Source organism: Rana temporaria, chromosome 6 (genome assembly GCF_905171775.1).
Source record: "Rana temporaria chromosome 6, aRanTem1.1, whole genome shotgun sequence".
Classification (NCBI taxonomy): Eukaryota; Metazoa; Chordata; class Amphibia; order Anura; family Ranidae; genus Rana; species Rana temporaria.
The window spans coordinates 44,584,940-44,604,670 of NC_053494.1; the positions used below are offsets into that span (position 1 = coordinate 44,584,940).

General features: G+C 41.8%; 1 protein-coding gene across 1 annotated transcript in view; it reads left to right on the top strand.

Moving 5' to 3' along the window:
• Positions 1–19,731, top strand: part of BAIAP3 (BAI1 associated protein 3) — a 368,143-nt gene that overhangs the window by 96,223 nt on the left and 252,189 nt on the right. The window contains exon 2 of the mRNA XM_040356725.1: positions 18,652–18,783. Within this exon, the coding sequence (XP_040212659.1) occupies positions 18,662–18,783 (122 nt within the window). The 5' untranslated portion in view covers positions 18,652–18,661. The remainder of the gene's footprint in view (positions 1–18,651; positions 18,784–19,731) is intronic.

Consider the following 19,731-nt stretch of genomic DNA (forward strand, 5'->3'; position numbering starts at 1 on the left):
CATGCTCAGGAATGACAAAATATATTACAATACAACACATTTGCATCACTTCTGAAGTTGTATTGTTGTACGATAATTTTTGGGACTTTAGTAACCTCTTAATTTTCGATATTAGACTGACATGCGAAGAAAAAAAAAAAGCCTCTGAAAAAATACAGAATTTAAATCATGGTCCTAATAAAAAAATTGACGAGTAATAAAAGCATATTTTCAAATTGCATTTATAAATATATGTGAGGCTTTATTGCAGTGTCTACATGCTTTTTTTTATTAGGGTGGTCCTGCTCTATGGTAAGGCACTGCCAGCATTGGTTTATATGTATATGTGTATATGCATTTTGTGCACACTGATAATCTCTAACTGGTTTTTGGTGACAGATCAAATAGGGCAAGTCATTTGACATGTGATATTTGCTACTTCACTGGTGTCCCCTGCAACGTTTTAAAATCTGGCTTTGTGTCTGGTAAGCCATAGCTGCCAATAGAAGTGCATGTAAAAGAAAGTCAGCTACCACAGGCCCACCAGTCCCTGAAACCAAAATAAGTATTCTCCATTCAGATGGACAATATTTTTTTCAATCTAAGAGGAGCTCTTTGAAGCACTTGTCCAGCAGGTGCTACATAAAAGTCTGTATACTGAGTCGCTAAGACCAGAGGTCTGATAAAGTGGGCTCTTTTTCAAATACCTAAAAAAAAGATTTTTCACCACTGTTTGAAATCAATTTGTGCCTTTCATGACCTACTGTCTAGCACTAAAGGTATACACCCCCATGAAAAATACATGAAGCATAGGTTCTGGTGCTTAGAGCTCCACATAGTCAGGTATATATGGGCCCAAAATTGTCTGAAAACAGGTTCAGGATGTAAAAAAAAAAAGTATAGCGTGTATCCGGCATAACTAATTCCCTTTCTATGTAATAATAATTAGCATGCTTTTTTGTGTTGAGGGTCTAAAAAAGGGAGAATGGGTACCTGTTTTGCTTGCGTCTATCTATTAAAAGTTCTTGCGGTAAGGTAAAACCAAGGAACCTTAGACTTCTGTAGTGCATCAATGCTTTATTAAACAGAAAAGCTGCACATACAACTGTAGGTAGGATACACAATACAACACAATTCATTGTTTACAAAATATGCCTACAACACGCACAAGCCAATTATCCTTTCTAGAAGCATAAGCATGTTCAATATATACGCATTAAGTAAACTAAACCGTTACTCAACTTAGAGATCAAGATGTAATGTCCTTCATGGTTCCTTGGTCAAAGTCCAAACTCCAAACTTTCCAAAGTCCTCCAGCTTGAAACATCCACCTCTTGCCTCTTTGTCTTCCAAAAACCCACTCCTTTGTCCCTCCACATGCTTGTTTCAAACCCTAATATCCTCCCCCTACTTCTTGTTGCATCATATCCTGCAGAGAACTTCCTATGCTACCAGTCCAACTGGTAAATTTGCATATCAATGGAGGGAAGCCTGTGACAACATATGGGCTAAAAATCTAACTCCATTTTATGGCTATAAAGGCACTACAAATAGCCTTGGCAATACATACCACCTTTTGACTTTATAACATAATATAGGAAACATTTAATACTTCAACAGCTCTTAAAAAAAACCTTGTCCAGGAAAGAGCGAAATTAACCACCCATATTGTAAATGGGAGGAACAAATTCCCTTTCAACCCCGTATCTTCTAGGCGGTCAGACTTTTTTGTTGTCCCTGGAAGCCCACAACATTACTTTTGAGCAGGTTTAGCAGTCTGTGGAAAGAAAGTCCAGATGATGAAAGTCTCTTGTCCTCCTGGTCATAAGGAAACGCTCAGATGAAAGTCCACTTCAATTCAGCAACCATCAGGAAATCGTCTGCATCTTCCTATCTTCCTCATGTTTTTTTACTGGTCTGCCTTCTCCCATCTAGCCTGGTCATCTGCTCTGCTTGCTCCACCTCTCGATGCTCAGTACACCTGAAAAGAGTAAGACAAAGCAGATTATATTGTTCCTTCCAACTGTGCCAAAAACATAGCTCACTGCTCACATTTCTCTACTTGCCGATTTTTAACTGCAAAACTATTGTAGGGTGTCCACTGTTGCCTTGAAACACTTTTACGTAAAAGGCATTGAATTCCAACAGAATGCAATAAACTTGCATGTCTCTCCGTGCTGTCCTGGGAATACAGGTCTGCTGTTGTCCAGTCTTTATAGCATAGCACATTCTAGCAAAAGGCCCCATTTTTTGGCAACAGAAACACTAAAGCCTTGTAAACACGGTCTGATTGTTGGACGACCAAGCTTCTGATTTTTGTCAAAAGGGCGTGTGCCAGGATCTTGTCCTGCATACTAATGTTACGCAAATTGGCGTTTCACAAACACGAACGTAGTGACGTACTATGAAAGTATAAAGAGGAAGTTCATTTCTCAAGCATCACCCTTTGGGCCCTTTCTGCTAATTTTGTGTTAGTAGAAGTTCGGTGAGCATTGATTTGCGATTTTTTCAGATCGTACAAAACAAATGCTTTTTAAAATATATTTGGCATAACTACAGGCAAAGCAGCTTCATTATTATCCTATTAAAAAAAAGATGAGAATTTTGACATTTGATCAATTACCATGTCACAAATCTTAATTTTAGATTACGAACGGTAGTGGTAGTGCTGCAGTGCAACAGTTAATATAGACTTCCTGGGATGGCCTGGGGTGGGACCATACAGGAAGGAGAGATGATAAAAAGGCAGCCAGAACAGAGTCAGGCCTCTAATGAACACATGGAGACAGGTAAGCTGCCAGACTTTATTGCATGTCCATGACAGTACCCTCCCTCTTACGAGGCCTCCCCCTTCCCCGCCTGGGTCCGGGTTTAGAGGGAAACTTCAGATGAAACTTCTTCAACAGACGAGGTGCAAAGACCTCTGATGCAGGGACCCAAGACCTCTCCTCAGGGCCAAAGCCTTTCCAATGAACAAGGTACTGAAGAGCGCATCTACAGAGTCGGGAATCCAGAACTTGACTGATTATCCTCAGAGACTGGCGCCATGGTAGGGAGAGGACGAGAGAACTTATTGAGGACTAATGGCTTCAGAAGGGAAACATGGAAGGAGTTAGCGATTTTGAGGCTTTTGGGAATCTGAAGTTTGAAACAAACCAGATTCAGTTTAGACGTTATAGTGTATGGACCAATGAATCTTGGAGCAAACTTCAGAGAAGGAACTCGGAGCTTGATGTTCCTGGTGGAGAGCCAAACTTTGTGCCCTGGCTGAAGAGAAGGCGGTCAGCAAAGCTTTGCATTTGTCGGCAGCTGCCCGGAGTGAATCATGAACATCACATCAGATGGAATTAAAGGACTGAAGCCAATGCTGGGATATCCAGAGAACAGGTCATGGGAAGCGGAAGTTGAGGATGTCTTCCATAAACTGAGAAAAAGGGTGCTCTCTGCGAACTGGTATTTACATGATTGTTATGAAAAAATTATGCCCACGGAAGTAGAGAGGACCAATCGTCATGGGCAGAGACTAAGGTGCAAAGAAAAACCTCTAACCCCTGATTAACCCTCTCAGTCTGCCCATTGGATTGAGGATGGTAAGAAGAGGAAAAATCCAAGGCAATATTGAGGGATTTGCAAAAGGCTCTCCAGAAGCGAGACGTAAACTGAACACCCCTGTCGGAAACAATATGAGAAGGAACCCCATGAAGGCGGAAAAATGGGGACCAAGGCAGGAGCAGAAGGAAGACCAACAAAATGATCTTGGAGAACCAATCGACTATCACCCAAATGACCTTATTACCGTCAGACAGTGGGAGATCGGTGATAAAATCCATGGCAATATGAGCCCAGGGCTCCTTAGGAATGGGCAAGGGCATGAGGAGACCAGCAGGAGCTTGTGTGGAGGATTTAGACTGAGCACAGACATGACAAGCCTTGACATAGTCTTTGACCTTCGAGCGGAGATTAGGCCACCAATAGTGACGACTGATGAGTAAGAAGGACCGTAGGAATCCAGCGTGACCCGTCACCTTGAAATCATGTCCCCAACGAAGGATCTTAGCTCTTAGCTCAGTGGGGATAAAGGTCTTACCAGGAGGAATTTTTTGAGTCCAGGGTGATAGAATGGGCAACAATGCATGAAATTGGAATGATCGGCTCAGGTTCAAGAGTGGGCTCCTCGTCCAAAGTGACAAAAGGACCTAGAGAGCGCATCAGCCCGACAGTTGCAGGAACCAGGTTTGTACGTAATCGTGAAATTAAAACGGGAAAAGAAGAGACTCCATCTGGCCTGTCTGGGATTCAGACTTTAGCATTCTGTAAGTACTGTAGATTCTTGTGATCGGTGAAGATCATTATGGAGTGAAGAGAACCCTCAAAAAGATGACGCCACTCTTCTAGCACCAATTTGATTGCGAGAAGTTCCCGGTCGCCAATGGCATCATTTGTCTCTGCCTGGGATTTTTTTTTGGAAAAGAACGCACATGGTTGACGTCTCTTCTCAAAGAGTTGAAGCACCGCTCCCACCCCCACTGAAGAAGCGTCCACTTCAATAAAAAATGCCGCCCCAGGATTTGGTCTCCTCAAAAGAGGTCCAGAGACAAAGGCCTGTTTCAGATCGTGAAACACAGAGACAGCTTCGGTGGGCCAGTCCTCTGCATTAGCACCCTTCTTGGTCAAAGCGATAATAGGCGCGGCAATGGAAGAGTAATTCCTTATGAACTGCCTATAATAATTTGTGAAGCCAAGACAGCGCTGTGTGGCCTTGAGGCTAGCAGGAAGAGGCCAGTTGGTAATGGCTAAGGCCTTCCCAGGGTCCATACGAAGACCCAAGCTTGAGACAAAGCATCCTAGAAATAGGACCTCAGAACATTCAAAGGAACATTTCTCCAGCTTGGCATAGAGATTATTCACTCTAAGGCGATTGAGTACAGTGCGGACATGGTTTCTGTGGACATGCAGATTTTCAGAAACGATACGAATGTCATCCAGATAGATGACAACAAACTGGTACAGCAGGTCCCTGAAGATTTCGTTAACAAAGTTTTGAAACACAGCTGGGGCATTACATAACCCAAAAGGCATGACCAGGTATTCGTAATGGCCGTCTCGCGTGTTAAACGCAGTCTTCCATTCATCACCTTCTCGTATTCGAATGAGGTTGTACGCGCCTCTGAGATCCAACTTAGTGAAAATGGAGGCACCCTTCAACCTATCAAATAGCTCAGATATTAAGGGTAAGGGGTAACGATTTTTAATTGTAACAGCGTTTAAGCCTCGATAATCAATGCAGGGTCTCAAGGTACCATCCTTCTTGGCAACAAAAAAGAAGCCCACTCCTGCAGGCGATAAGGATTTCTGAATGAAACCCCTCTCAAGATTCTTTGCAACATACTCAGACATGGCCTGGGTCTCTGGGATGGACAAAGGGTAGGTACGACCCCTGGGCAGAGTTGCTCCGGGAACAAGGTCAATGGCACAGTCAAAAGGCCTGTGGGGAGGAAGCACCTTAGCCGATTTTTTTACAGAACACATCCCGGTAATTGCTGTATGCAATGGGAAGATCAGAAGATACCGATGTGGTAGCAACCCGGAAGTCCCTCCTTGGGGGTCACCTTTGAAAGACATGACGAAAAACATGAAGGACCCCAAGCCAGGATCTGCCCAGAGACCCAGTCCACATGGGGAGAGTGGAGCCGTAGCCAAGGAAGACCCAATACAATGGGGGTAGAGGCTTTGGTTAGGATGAGAAAGGATATCCACTCCTGGTGGAGAATCCCTACTGACATCCTAATAGGTAGTGTCTGGAAGCGAATAGGACCCCCTGGGAGAACAGTGCCATCAATTGCAGAGACTACCAACGGCATAGAGAGGGGTGAAAGGGTGAGCTTCAGAGAAGAAGCAGTTCTCCAGTCCATAAAGTTGCCGGCAGCCCCGGAATCCAGATATGCAAGGGTCGACTGGGGAGAAGTGCTTACATGAAGGGACACCGGAAGAAGAAGACGGGAAGGTGATGTTTCTGGGTCCAATACTCCACCTTCTAAATGTATTAGACCCGAGCGTTTCCTGGACGAAGCGAGCAGGAGTCACGAAAGTGGCCCTTGCCTCCACAGGAGTTCTTCGCCTAGCATGTTCTTCGGGGGTTAGTCTGCATAGGTTCCTCAGCAGGCAGAGGATGCTCCACGGGACCAGGCGAGGGGAGCTCAGAGTGGCTAGGGCCTAGGGAGTGTTGATGTCTTTTATCTATGGACCTCTCCTGAAAACGAATATCGATCTGGTTGCATAAGGAGTTAACATCGTCCAGACCGCGGGGATGGTTCTTCCCGCTAATTCGTCTTTCACTCGGTCAGAGAGGCCATGTAAAAAGGTAGCGACCAGGGCCTCATTGTTCCAGCTCAATTCAGCTGAGAGGATACGAAACTGGAGAGCATAGTCCCACTGAATGGGATTCTTGCCGGAGACGTAAAAAAGGACTAGCCGCTGAAGAAACCCGAGCCGGCTCCTCGAAGATGTTACGAAAGAGCTTCAAGAAGTCAGACAAGCTTGAAACTACCGGATCATTCTTCTCCCACATGGGGGCAGCCCAGGCTAGAGCTTCACCGGAAAGGAGGGAAATAATATAGGCTACCTTAGCCCGATCGGACAGGAAGTTTTGAGGCTGAAGCTCAAAATGGATGGTGCTTTGGCTAAGAAACCCCCTGCAGGCCTTGGAGTCTCCAGAAAAACGGATTGTAGGTGGTAGTTTCAGCGAATGCGACTCTGCGACTGGTGCGACTAGCACAGCCACTGGTTGTACTTGGGGTTGCGGATTCGGGGTTTTCAGCGAGGTCTGAAGTTGTTCAAAGTGGGAAGCCAGATCCTGTAGAAATGGCATTGCTTGAATCTGATTAGCTTCATGCGTCTCGAGTCTGCAAACTATGCCCTGTAATGGATCGTCTGCGGGGCACGGCACGTCGGCCGAGTTCATGGCTGTTCAAACTGTCAGGTCACCTGTGGCCAGGTGACAAGTGCACCCCATCGGGGTCAGGGATGCACCACAGGGTAGTGAACCCTATAGCCAATTGCTCCAATCAGAGAGGAAGTGTGAGCCCAAGATTCCCCAGGGCGCGGAATCTAAGAACCAGCTTGGTGTTCACCAGAGCCTCTAGTGGTGAGGATGGCCTTCGCTGCAGCTGGATTGAGGTCGCAACAGGGAAACCGGCAAGCAGGAGTAGTCAGATACGAGCCAACATCAGTACACAGGAAGCTAAACTTAGCACACAGCAGACAGGAACTCAAGCTGCAAACAAAGTTGAATAGCACTGCAGACCTGCAGTGCAACAGTTAATGTAGACTTCCTGGGATGGCCTGGGGTGGGATCATACAGGAAGGAGAGATGATAAAAAGGCAGCCAGAACAGAGTCTAATGAACACATGGAGACAGGTAAGCTGCCAGACTATATTGCATGTCCATGACAAACGGTGAGAATTTCGGACAGCCTTACAAACGACAAACCCCTTCTGATTTTCGTACCGTGTGTACAAGGCTTTAATGTGACTGAATTTACCATTCCCAACCACTTGCTTCCATATCTTAAGAAATGCTGGTGTAGGAATCCAATCTATTTCCTCTTTAGGGCCCCCTATCGTAAGTAAATCAGTTCACATGTGTCTCATTGAGACCATAACCTTGCCTTGCTTTCATCTGACTCAACCCTATAAATGAGCTCATCAGATCCTCACTTTCCCACTTATGGGCAGTAACAGTGGCACATGTCCTACTTCTGCTTACAGGCTTAGGGCCTTTTTCCTTTTCTAGAGCATCGTCAGACTTGTTTATGAGGGCTGCACACCACTCATTCAAATCTTCAGCTCTGCCTACAGGGGTTTGAACACACTTTGAAACCACTGCAGGTTTACCTTTGATTACTCTACTTTCTAAATATTTTGCTTTGCTTGCAGTTTCCTCCAGACACTTGGATGCCACTGCAAGCTGCTCCTTTAGTAAATCTCTTTATAATTCTGCCTTTTCCCTCTATTCATATTCAATATGTAGAGCATGCAGAAAGTGCAAACCAAGCACAGCAACTGCCCGCATCTCTCCCCTACTGAACCCAAAACGTTTAATACTAAAATCTGAGGAAAGACTCCATCCCCCCAAACTCTGTTCAAAGGTGAAGCATATGTAGCCAGCTCCTTTGCAACAGACATCCACTGACTATCTTTCATCCAAGTCGGAAGGGTGCATGCCTTCTCCTGGGCGCCTTTGCAGTCTTACTTTTCCTAAACAGTGTACGCAGCATTTTCTCCCAGCACAAGCAACAAAACACACTACAGAAAACAGGTCTGCCGGAGTTGAGCTCTTAGCGCATATCCCAGACGAGTCCCCAATATATTGCTTTAGTCTATCTATAAAAGGTTCTTTTGGTAAAACCAAGGAAGCTTAGACATCTGTAGTGTATCATTGCTTTACTAAACAGAAAAGCTGCACATACAACTGTACAAAACCTAATACAACACAATTCATAGCTTACAAAATATGCCTACAACATGCACAAGCTAACTATCCTTTCTAGAAAATAATAAACATGTACAATATGTACGCATTAAGTAAACTAAACAGTTACTCAACTTAGGGATCAAGATATAATGTCCTTTATGGTTCCTTGGTCAAAGTTCAAACTCAAAACTTCTCCAAAGTCCTCCAGCTTGAAGTATTCACATCATATTATGGCTATAAAGTCACTACAAATAGCCATGGCAACACAGTACCAACCCATGAGATGTTTGCCTTGGGCCCCTTATTGTCATATATTAGTCCTAGCTACCAACAACAGATCCAGCTTGGTTTACTATAATTAAATAAAAAAAGGGCTTAATTTTGAATTAATTCATTTTTTTTTTCATTTAGAAGCATTGCATTAATTTCTTTCTGGCAAAAGCTAAATTTGGAATACTTAAATGCATTCCAAATGAGTTGACTATCAATAAGAGTTTAATCTCATGCTGCTTATTAAAAATCTCCCATAAAGGTTATGGTGGGCTGAAAATAACAAGCATTGGGCTTGCTACTGGCCTCCCAGGGGGTGGTAATAAGTACTTTAAGTGTTCAGAGGTTCTTGTTATCCCACAGGGAAATTTTCCAATTCATTGGAATATCTCTATATGAGCAAGCTAATTTTTTTCCTGTTCTATGAAGAAGACTGAAGGATCAAAGCACCAAGTATGCAATACTGTCACTGTTGGGTAAGTAAAGTAACTGACTTATACCTCACCAACTCTTTCCCAGGAAGGTAGCTACCTGACTATGTACTGCTATAATTTTCCCTTGATTGCATATGGCACCTTAAGTGTTATAATTGAATCTTAATAAAATCAGGATTCCTAATAAAATCCATGTTTTACTCACTGTTGCAGCACAGGGTTTGAGGGAAAGTAAGGCACATGCAATCTACTAAATAAGCATACTGTGATTACCTTTTGATGGAGCCTTACCATTTAGTTCACTCTACAGGAAAATAAGCAACTGATGCCTGCAAGGTGCAAAAAATATTTTTTAGACAGTAGATCTCCACTAAGTAAGAGTGTGTACTGAATTACCCTTCAGGGAGTCTTGAACTTACCTAGTATGTGTTAGGTAACATTTGAAGGTCATTGGAGACTCTACTTGTAATTTCTAAAGGATATTTTTTACCGGTTGTTTGAAATGCCTGCCAACATCTTATATCTACCGAAGACTCTAGTGTTGAGGTTCCTCCACAGCAGTTGTGATCTTTGATATAAGCCCACAACTTTGAGAGAGAGAATAGCAGCAGGAATTCATCAGAAACTAAACTGGAACTGATAGAAATTCTTTGAGATGTGTTGTCCTGCCGGCAGCCATACAGGAATGTGTTTTGAATTGACTTGACCAGGCTGCTGAAAATGCTCATGCGTAAAAGGGCCAGCAGACAGGCAAGCCTACCAAACCGATGTTAATAATGTAGCCAGGTGCTGGGCTAGAGCAGTTTGGAGATGTAGACACTCCCCCTTATTCTTTTCTCCATCTACTGAGATACTGATGTTATGCTCCACCATCCCCTTCAGCAGCCAGCAGGGGCAGAGTTACAGCCAAACAAGCTCATAGACCTAAATTCAGAGCACTGAGAATACTGGGAATTGTAGTTTGAGACGGCAGTCATATAATGGCTACACTATAATAGTTACACTGCAAATCCCAATAGGCACCGTACAGTGGGAGAATTGGAGAGATGATTGTTATTAAACTGCCAGGGAAAGTTCTTCCTCTTGGTACTAAGGGAGTTAGAGAGAGAGAACTGACTGAATATTCGCCTGCCAGCTGGAGACCATACAAGCGGAGAGCCGAGACTGGGAGTGAGGACAACCTGGGGTCCCCCTTCTACAGTGAGAGGTCACTGCAGTTTCCCAGGGATTGGTGAGAGGGCTATTTAATCATTGCTGATACTGCTAGCATGGACTGAGACAATGAAAGCAGGACACCACATGTACCCAATCCATACCACACCCATACTGCACTTTCTACCTTGCTTATTCCAAACCTAGATTGCACTTATACCAACCATATACCACATTATACCATACCTTTTACTGCATCTAAAGCACATCTACCGTGCACTGTGCAGAGACTATACCGTATCTATACTGTACCTATACCTCATGCAAGTTAATTGGGACTGTTGTTAAAGGAGTTGTAAAGGCAGAAGGTTTTTTTTCTTAATGCATTCTATGCATTAAGATAAAAAATCTTCTGTGTGCAGCAGGACCCCCCTAAATACCTACCTGAGCCTCTTCTCTCTCCAGCGATGTCCACGATCCCCTCAGCCATCCAGTACACTCCTCCTTTTTGGCTGAGGTAGAGCAGGGGCGCCATTGGCTCCCGTGGCTGTTAAGCAAAGTCAGTCAGCCAATCAGGGAAGAGGAGAGCAAGTGTATTGCCGCCCCATAGGAAGTGGCTTCCTATGATGGCGCACAAGGAAAAGGAGGAGCCTAGAGCGCTGGCAGGGGACCCCAGAAGAGGAGGATCAGGACAGCTCTGTGCAATACCTTTTCACAGAGCAATTTAGTATGATATGTTTGTTATTATTATTTTTTTTTTTAAAGGAAGCCTTTAAAATCACTTTAAGTCACATTTTAGATGCCATTCAAGCAAAAATTCAGGGAATGCCCACAGCATCACAAACATTTCATAGCTGCATGCTTGCTATTATGTTCTTTGGATTGGATAATAAAATCGAAGCAACTCATAAGTCATAAACGATTACCAGATGTGCAGACATAAAAAAATACAACTATAAGATGGATGCTTTAAATAATAATGATAAGCTGATGATAAATTCCCATTAACCTGTTTCTGTGGTAAAACATATTTCAGATAATGTTTGGTTAGCTACGCCGTGTAGTTTGTTTACCGGAGCAAGCTGGATATAAAAGTATGCTAAAAAATAAGGGAACAGATTGTACCATATGGCACTTTTGTTTTCTGCATGTTTCAATTATAAAAACAAAGAATCACAGTAATATGGAGTCTGGTGTCAATTAAGGCTTGACTGTCCATTCTGGGTTTTAGTTATCAGTGTTTGTTGTCTGTAGTTATCAGACATATTCTCTCTTTCATTTTATCAGTCCAGTCTGGGGCTTTGGATCTGGTTGCTGTGGGCAGAAATAATTCTTTGAGATATTATAGTTTACACCAGATAGAAACGATAAAGTGGCTTGGATAATCTTCAAAACATCTTCAGCATTACAGTACAAGTCCAGTTGAATGTGACTAAATGCTACTAGATATATCATGACCTGTATGAATGAGAACCTCCACAGACAAGGATTTGCAACCTTTTAATAGAGTCTGTGTGTAACATTGGTTCTTAAACATCCCCATGTTACCATCTATGTATACATGTTGGGGACATGACACTAAAATTAGCTTTATAATGGTTCATACAATTCTGGCAACCATTGGTGATGTCTTGACACTGGAGAGATATATGAAGCCAGCATGTGTCACCTTGCCATCAAACCTTTTTTCATTTAGTTTCCTTGAAATTGACTTATTCTTGGAATAATTTAACCTTCAGTGAGTTATTTCCCGTCCAACCTTTAGTGTTTTTCTCATTAGACACTGCAGTGGTGTCTATTGCATATCATTTTTTTTCCAGGCCATTTAAAGTGAACTTAACCTGGCGAAAGCGTTTCTAAGGAAACAGCAGTATTGAATGGCAGGCAGCTTTGTTTCTTCAAATTGCTCCTTGCTTCAGCCATTGGATTCTAGATGAACACTAAAACTGGTACCTGAAAGCTGAGGTCCACTGACAGTATTTTTTTTTTTTTTTTTTGCAAACAGTAACACAATCACACATTGACACTTGCAAACTCACTGTTTTGGAGATTTAGCTTGCCAATGTTCATTTTCATTGTAAAGATGAAGTTATATAAACTGAGGACGGCCGTTTTCATCTTGCTTGTGTGCATTTGAAGCCCACAAGCATTTACTTCCTGCTTCCAGTGATGCTGAGCTACCATCATTCCTTGCGCGTTCCCATGCATGCTCAATAGTAACTACGTGGAGCGCCGTAAAGTTCATGGTTGCCATCACAACGGGCGGCATCGCAGGAAGTTCCCGCCCCCTTTTGATGGCAAAAACAAGTGCACACAACAAACATAACTCACAGCAGGCCTCCGCAATGACACCTGGGAGCAATGATATAAGCTCCCAGGAGACAGTGCGCAGAAAGGAAATTACGAAATACCCACACATATCCGCAGTTTACACAGACAGGAAACAGAGAGGAACATCTGGAATACACAGGTACACTATAAAAAAAAAGTGCCGTTTATAAATGAATACATTGCTGTAATTCTATTGAGAGTAAGTTGTAAAATAGGGTGAACCTCCGCTTGATCTTCAGCCCTGTTGCTACTTTGGAAATGTGTTAAGCCGGGTTAGGTTTACTTTTTCTGGTGCCCACATGTACCTGAGGGCTTACATATTAAAGGGGCAAAGAATGACTCTGATATTCAAGGGATAGTAACCCATAATAGACAATCAGTATACAATTTTTTGAAGTAGGTTAGAAAAAATGAGAATTCAGAGTGAATTCTTGTAATTTTGAATGAGACTATGATCTAAGATTTAGACCAACTATTTTAAACCAGGGTTTCTCCTGAGATAGCTATGGGTTCCTTCAGCTGTTCTAACATGACAAGGGCACATTAACCCATGCAACTATGGCCATTAGAGTAAAATATAACCTTTAATATGATTTTGTTAAAATGTATATCAAGGACTGTGTATGTGTTTTTACTTATATGGATGGAAAATGACTTTATAATTCTTTATAATTCTTGCAATCTTGTTCTTCAGCTGTGGCTGACTTACTTCTTATCTTAATGGTGCCTGCAGAATTTTGGGTCCAATGCTAATTGGCGGATCTTTTTAGCTATCTGCAAGAGCACCTTAAGGAGGTCATTCTTCCCACTGATCACCAATGACAGTGGAGCAGTAACCTATTGTTTTTGTCCGGTCAGGGTTTCCAAGCTGGGTGTTTGATTTTTCTCACCTGCTTCTAGGGAAAGCTTCCATAATATAGGGCAGGGAGAGTCCAATGTGCAGTATGCAAATTTATTATAACCCAGCCAATCCCCGGAACGAGGTGTCCAGAAGATGGCTGAGGAGGTGATAAATGTCTGGGAGACTTTTTGCAGAGGGTTCTTTCCTCTCCAGGAAGGGTTCCAGTTTACCTTTGGCTGTTGCTGCTGGGAGATAGCTAGTGAGACAAGAAATTGCAGACTGAGCCTCAGCAGGTGCTGAGCTGAGGGCACAGAAAATATTACTGATGGATTTTTACTGGAAGGCACTGTCCTGAAGTCCTGGTCTCCTATTTGTAAGGAGTAGGTATTACGAGGAAGGGGAAAGGATCTGGAAAATGTTGGCTGTAATAGCCAAATCTCAGACCCGTTCAAATTATATACCCATGGTATGTTTGCCAACAGCAGACATTACACATAATCACATATTATATCATCCATTTTATCCTTGTATGGTGATTTATAGAGGAGCAAGGTGACTTATAAATTGGACGAACTCTGATGCTGCGTACAGACGATCATTTTTTGGCATGAAAAAAAAACGAAGTTTTTCGGCATGTAGAAAAAACGAAGTTTTTCCAACTTCATCATTAAAACGACGTTGCCCACACACCATCGTTTTTAAAAAATGCTCTAGCAAAGCGCGGTGACGTACAACACGTACGACGGCACTATAAAGGGGAAGTTCAATTCGCCTTTGGGCTGCTTTAGCTGATTCCGTGTTAGTAAAAGACGATTCTCGCTTTTCTGTCTGTTACAGCATGATGAATGTGCTTACTCCATTATGAATGGTAGTTTTACCAAAACGAGCGCTCCCGTCTCATAACTTGCTTCTGAGCATGCGCAGGTTTTTAACGGAGTTTTAACCCACACACGATCATTTTTTACAACCTGAAAAACAACATCATTTAAAACAAAGTTAAAAAATGCAGCATGTTAGAAAAAAAAATGTAGTTTTTCAGAACCCGAAAAATGATGTGAAGCCCACACACGATCATTTTAAATGAATTTTTTTTAAAACAACGTTGACTTTCTCCGTCCCCTGGAGATACCCTCAATTTCTACAGATGACAGAGAAAGATTTATTTCCCCACTCACATTGGAGGAAATAACAAGAGCCATTTCAGAATCGGCTAGCGGTAAAGTGCCAGGAACTGATGGCTTGCCGCTGGAGATTTATAAGATCTACGGAGAAATACTGCTCCCGGAATTATTGAAAATGCTTAGCCAGGCATTTGACACAGGTAGGCTTCCGGAATCAATGAATGAAGCAACTATTATCATAATTCCCAAACTTGATAAAGATTAGATACTATCAGAGTCTTATTGGCCAATCTCGTTGCTGAACTCAGATGTTATGGTACAGTATTGGCAAGAATCTTGGCCAATAGACTAAATACTGTTTTATAGGGAAATTGATACACCAGGACCAGGCAGGTATCATCCCAGGAAGGTCCACAGCAATAAATTTGAGTTTTTTTAACCTGCAGAAGACTCCTAATAATGTTGGAAAAAACAGTTTTGTCCTTCGAAGCAGCAAAAGCATTTGACTGCGTCGGTTGGCCACACTGTGGGAGGTTTTAGAAAGATTTGGCCTGGGTAAAGGTTTTGTGAGGTGGATAAAATTATTATAACATGGACTCCGACCATGTTTACAAATTAATGGTACTATATAAAACTTTTTTCTTTATCTATGAGTACTAGACAGGGCTGCCATTAGTCCCTAGCAATAGCAATCAGACAAACACCCCTAATTAAAGGGTTTAGGAGAGGAGAAAGGGAAAATAAACATTGTTTTCATGCAGACAATGCTCTGCTGTTTCTGGGAGATACGGTTGAATCACTATTTTCTGCAGTAACCCTTAATAAAGGCTACCTTTTTAGGTTCATTTTGGTGTGTGGCTGTCCATGAATTTTTTTCATTGATTTTTTGCCTTGTGCATTGCCAGCACCCACAGTCTTTGAGGAGGGCATTGATTGCTTATTGCATTTGCCTGGAGCGGCGGTCTCTTTTTCTTCTTTTAACCCTGATAGAGACCTTTGTCTCCTTCTTGGGTTTCAGCATAAACTGGGATGAATCTGTATTGATCCCACTAGATGAGATGTCTCCAATCCTATCAAAGAAGGTAAATCAGATTAGAATAGCTAATGCCGCATACACACGATCAGTTCGTCTGATGAAAACAGTCTGATGGACCGTGTGTGGGCCCCATCGGTTTTTTATCCATCAGTCAAAAAACTAGGAATTTGTTTTAAAATTATCTGATGGTTAAAAAAACGATCGTCTGTGGGTACGTCCATCGGTTTAAAAATCCACGCATGCTCAGAATCAAGTCGACGCATGCTCGGAAACATTGAACTTCATTTTTCTCAGCACGTCGTTGTGTTTTACGTCACCGTATTTTTAACCGATGATGTGTAGGCACGACTGATCATCAGTCAGCTTCATCGGATATCTGATGAAAAAATCCATCAGACCGTTTTCATCAGATGAACTGATTGTGTGTACAGGGCATTAGTCTTTTAAGTATCTAGGTATTTGGGTCTCCTTTAAAATCAAGGAATATTTGAATCAAAATTTGATGCCACTTTTAGATAAATTTAAGGAAAAATAGTATAATATGGACTAAATTACCTTTATCTCTGGTGGGATGTGCAAATTTGATTAAGATGTTTGGGGGCCCTCAGTTACTTTATTTTCTACATATAAAAATAGATTCCCTGTTCCGTATCCTACTATGGAAGGGTAAAATTCCTAGAATTAAGCTTTCTACATTACAACTTCACAAAAATAAAGGGGCACTTGCTGTGCCAAATGCAAAGATGTACTTTATTGCTTCTCAACTGCAACAGGTGGGATGGGGCAATGTAGACAGGATGGACCCAATTAAATTGATACTTTTGACTCAACCCTCTTGTAATGATTTAATAGCTCAATTGGAATCCGGATCCATTGAAACGCTATACAAAGACCGGCCTTAGTGTTGATGAACAGAGTATGGCAGGAAATTAAATAAAAAATGCAATATATAGACATTTCAGTTTATACCCCTCTATGGCAGAATATAAAGTATAGGGAGATAAATAAGTGACTTGTGATAATATGTGCAAATACAGCAAAAAAATGGTTGGTGCTCCATACTCCAAAGCTGACTGTAATTCCATCACTGTGTGGTTCCGCACTCACCAGATGGGTTGGACACCTCTGCCTTATGGCAGAAAGAGTTAGCTGTGCTTTAGGTCTCTTGGAGGGGGACCTATCCCTCTGCGGTTTTCACCGGACACTTCCGCTGTGTTGGTTGGCCTCCTATGGTGGCACTCAAAATCCAGGGTATGCAGGCATGGGATATACAAACAAAGGTCTCCTCCATAGTGTAAGATCCTTTAAAAATGTATTCAGTATAGGCATCTTATGATAAAAATTCCTTTAAAATGTTTGTTAATAGCTCTGGTAAAAAACGTCCCTGTGCAACTATCGGTGTCTGTTGAGTAACGCTGTCTGCAGACCAGCGTGTGTTCCCACGTCCGTGCTGAATATGACATATCGGGACTTCAGGCTTGGATGGTTCTTTTTAAAATTATAGAAAATGTGGGGAAGAATAAGTGAAAGAGGGTGGAATAAGGGAAAGTAAATTAAAGGTAGGAGGAGAAAAATGGAGAGAAAGAGAGAGGGAAGAGAGGTGGAAAAAAGGAAAAAGAAAGGGAGAGGGAGAAGAAAGGGGGAAAAAAGAGGGAAGAAAGGTGGAAAAAAGAAGGGAAGAATAAGAGGGATAAGTTTAGGATATTAATGGATTGTATAGATAGGTGTACCTATAGATATATATGACTGTTGGTCTCATTGCAGGGAAGATTTTTTTCCCGTGAATGGATATAGGATGAGGTAGAAAAAAAGGGGGAGAGAAGAAGGGGGGGGGGGGACGAGTTATTTACTCGAATAGTGTTGATGTAATAAAGACAAAGCTAGGCAGTGTATGTGTGTTGGCCTCTTGGTATGTTTACTGTGTTTTGTTTGTTTTATTTTTATTATTTTTTGTATGTGTATTTAGTTGCTTTTGTTCTAAGTGCTGTAAACTAAGATTGGTGCTAATACAAATTATGAATTGAAAAAAAAAAAGAAGTCTTGGTCTGAAAAGATCTTTTGTCTCCCTCACTGAGGATCTACCTGGGTGGCAGACAGCTCCTAGCACCTGTGTTTGGCATGTGTGCCTGAGCTATAAGGATTTGTGCTGGAAGTTTCCCCTCTTATTGATTGTTATGGAGTATCCTGAACCCCTGAAACCTATTTCATTTCAAGTTATTCAGCAATAAATTCTAAAAAGGCATCCCCTAGACTGAGCTTGTATTGTCGGTGAGCATGGAACATGCTTGTGATTGGCAGCCTCTGTACGAGAGCAGACCTGGGCACATTCTGAGCAGCCCATTCGGAGGTAAGCACTACAGTTATAATCAAGGCATACTTTGAGTTATGACTGTCACATCTGCTTCTGCTCTCAACCAAACTGTCAAGCCATCAACTGGTTGGTGTCATAACTGATCACATGTACAGCATCATGGCAACTACAGATCAAACATAGGCTAAGATTGAAGCTTCCCTAGCTGTAAAGGAGAGGATGGAGAACTAAACTCATTGATTTATTGGTTTCAGAAAACAGTTAATTCCCGTCATGACGGGAAGAGTAACTGTCACATTTGCTTGTGCTCTCAACCAAAATGTCAAACCATCATAATTGTTCACATCTGCAGCACCATGGCAGTTACAGATCAAACAGAGGCTAAGATGGCAGTTGTTTTGGCTGAAAAGAATAGGATGGTAAAGTTTTGCTTTAATTAAGCTTTAGCATCCCCCAAAAAATCAAGGGTTCATCGGGGGTAAAAAGGTTAAGAAAGAATGGGCTAGACTAAAACTTTAAACCAAAAGCCTAGAGTTCCCCTTAGGTAAGAACAGTGCTCCTATAAGTTACATAAATATTCAAGCTATTTGGATACATGCTTAATTATTTTGTTTGTTGATGTTAAGGAAGATCTTTCCATTGTTGGGTTATTTTCTAATGGTTATTTCTAGGAATTAATTTCTTGCTTTACTCCTTCCACTAGGGCAGTGAAGATGTCCACACTATTGGAGATAAAAAGCAGTGTTCTCAGACAAGTGCAGAATCGGCAATCTTTTCGCCGAAGAGCAGAAACAGAATCTGGCATGTCAGCACAGGAGACCAACAAGGCTGTCAGGTAAACCTACTGAAGTTTTTCTTGAGCAGAGGCTGAGTCAGTGTGCATTTATGAGACAACAGCTGGTGTACATGTTAAGGTTTTGGGGCTCTCATTGGTTTGGAGGGGAGCCACAGGTGATGTGCACACTGTCATGTCAGATATATATTTGTCATCTCCATGTTTTCATGCTGTGCACTTGTGTCAAGAAGGCCGATAGCATCAAGATAACGGGGGTGCTCTGGGGAATGTCCACATTAAACGGTGGATGTGAGAGATACAATGTGTTGATACAGTATCTACTTTTTAATGTAATTTCTGAAAACTCACAGGACTCAACAGGATGCCCAGAAGCTTATTATTTTATAAAGAGTTTATAAAACTGAAGTTCAGCGTATTAATATATAATACCAGTAAAAAATAGTTTTTTAAGTGAAATATGTTATACAATAATTACTGACGTGTATTATTTAAAATAGTTTATGCTAATATCTGTCTTCTGTTTTAGGGAATTGTTAGAGGTGATTGGTAGGATGCAATGTTAAGTGTCCCCTTTAAAGTAAGGCTTCTTGGCCATTAGAATACATTAACAATAAACTTAATGTGTGATAATGACACCAATAACTTGACTGTATTTAATAAACAATATATGGAACAACTTATAGCAACCAATCAAATACATTTTACCTTCACCAGTGCAAGTTAAATTTGCACTTAGTGCTTTGTTTGTCGAGTTGATTTATTAAAGCCTAACTGCAACCATTTTTTATTTTCAGTACAATATTTAAAGATTTGCTGTTTTTAATCTCTGTCTGTAACCACACTGGGTAGATTTCCCCTCACTTCCTGTCTTTGTGACACATGTACAACAAAAATAGGTTGGGGGGGGGGGTGTATTGTGGTGAGACAGGAAAGCATATAGAGCAATAAATATATTGTCGGAAGTTATAACCCTTCCAAATCTACTAA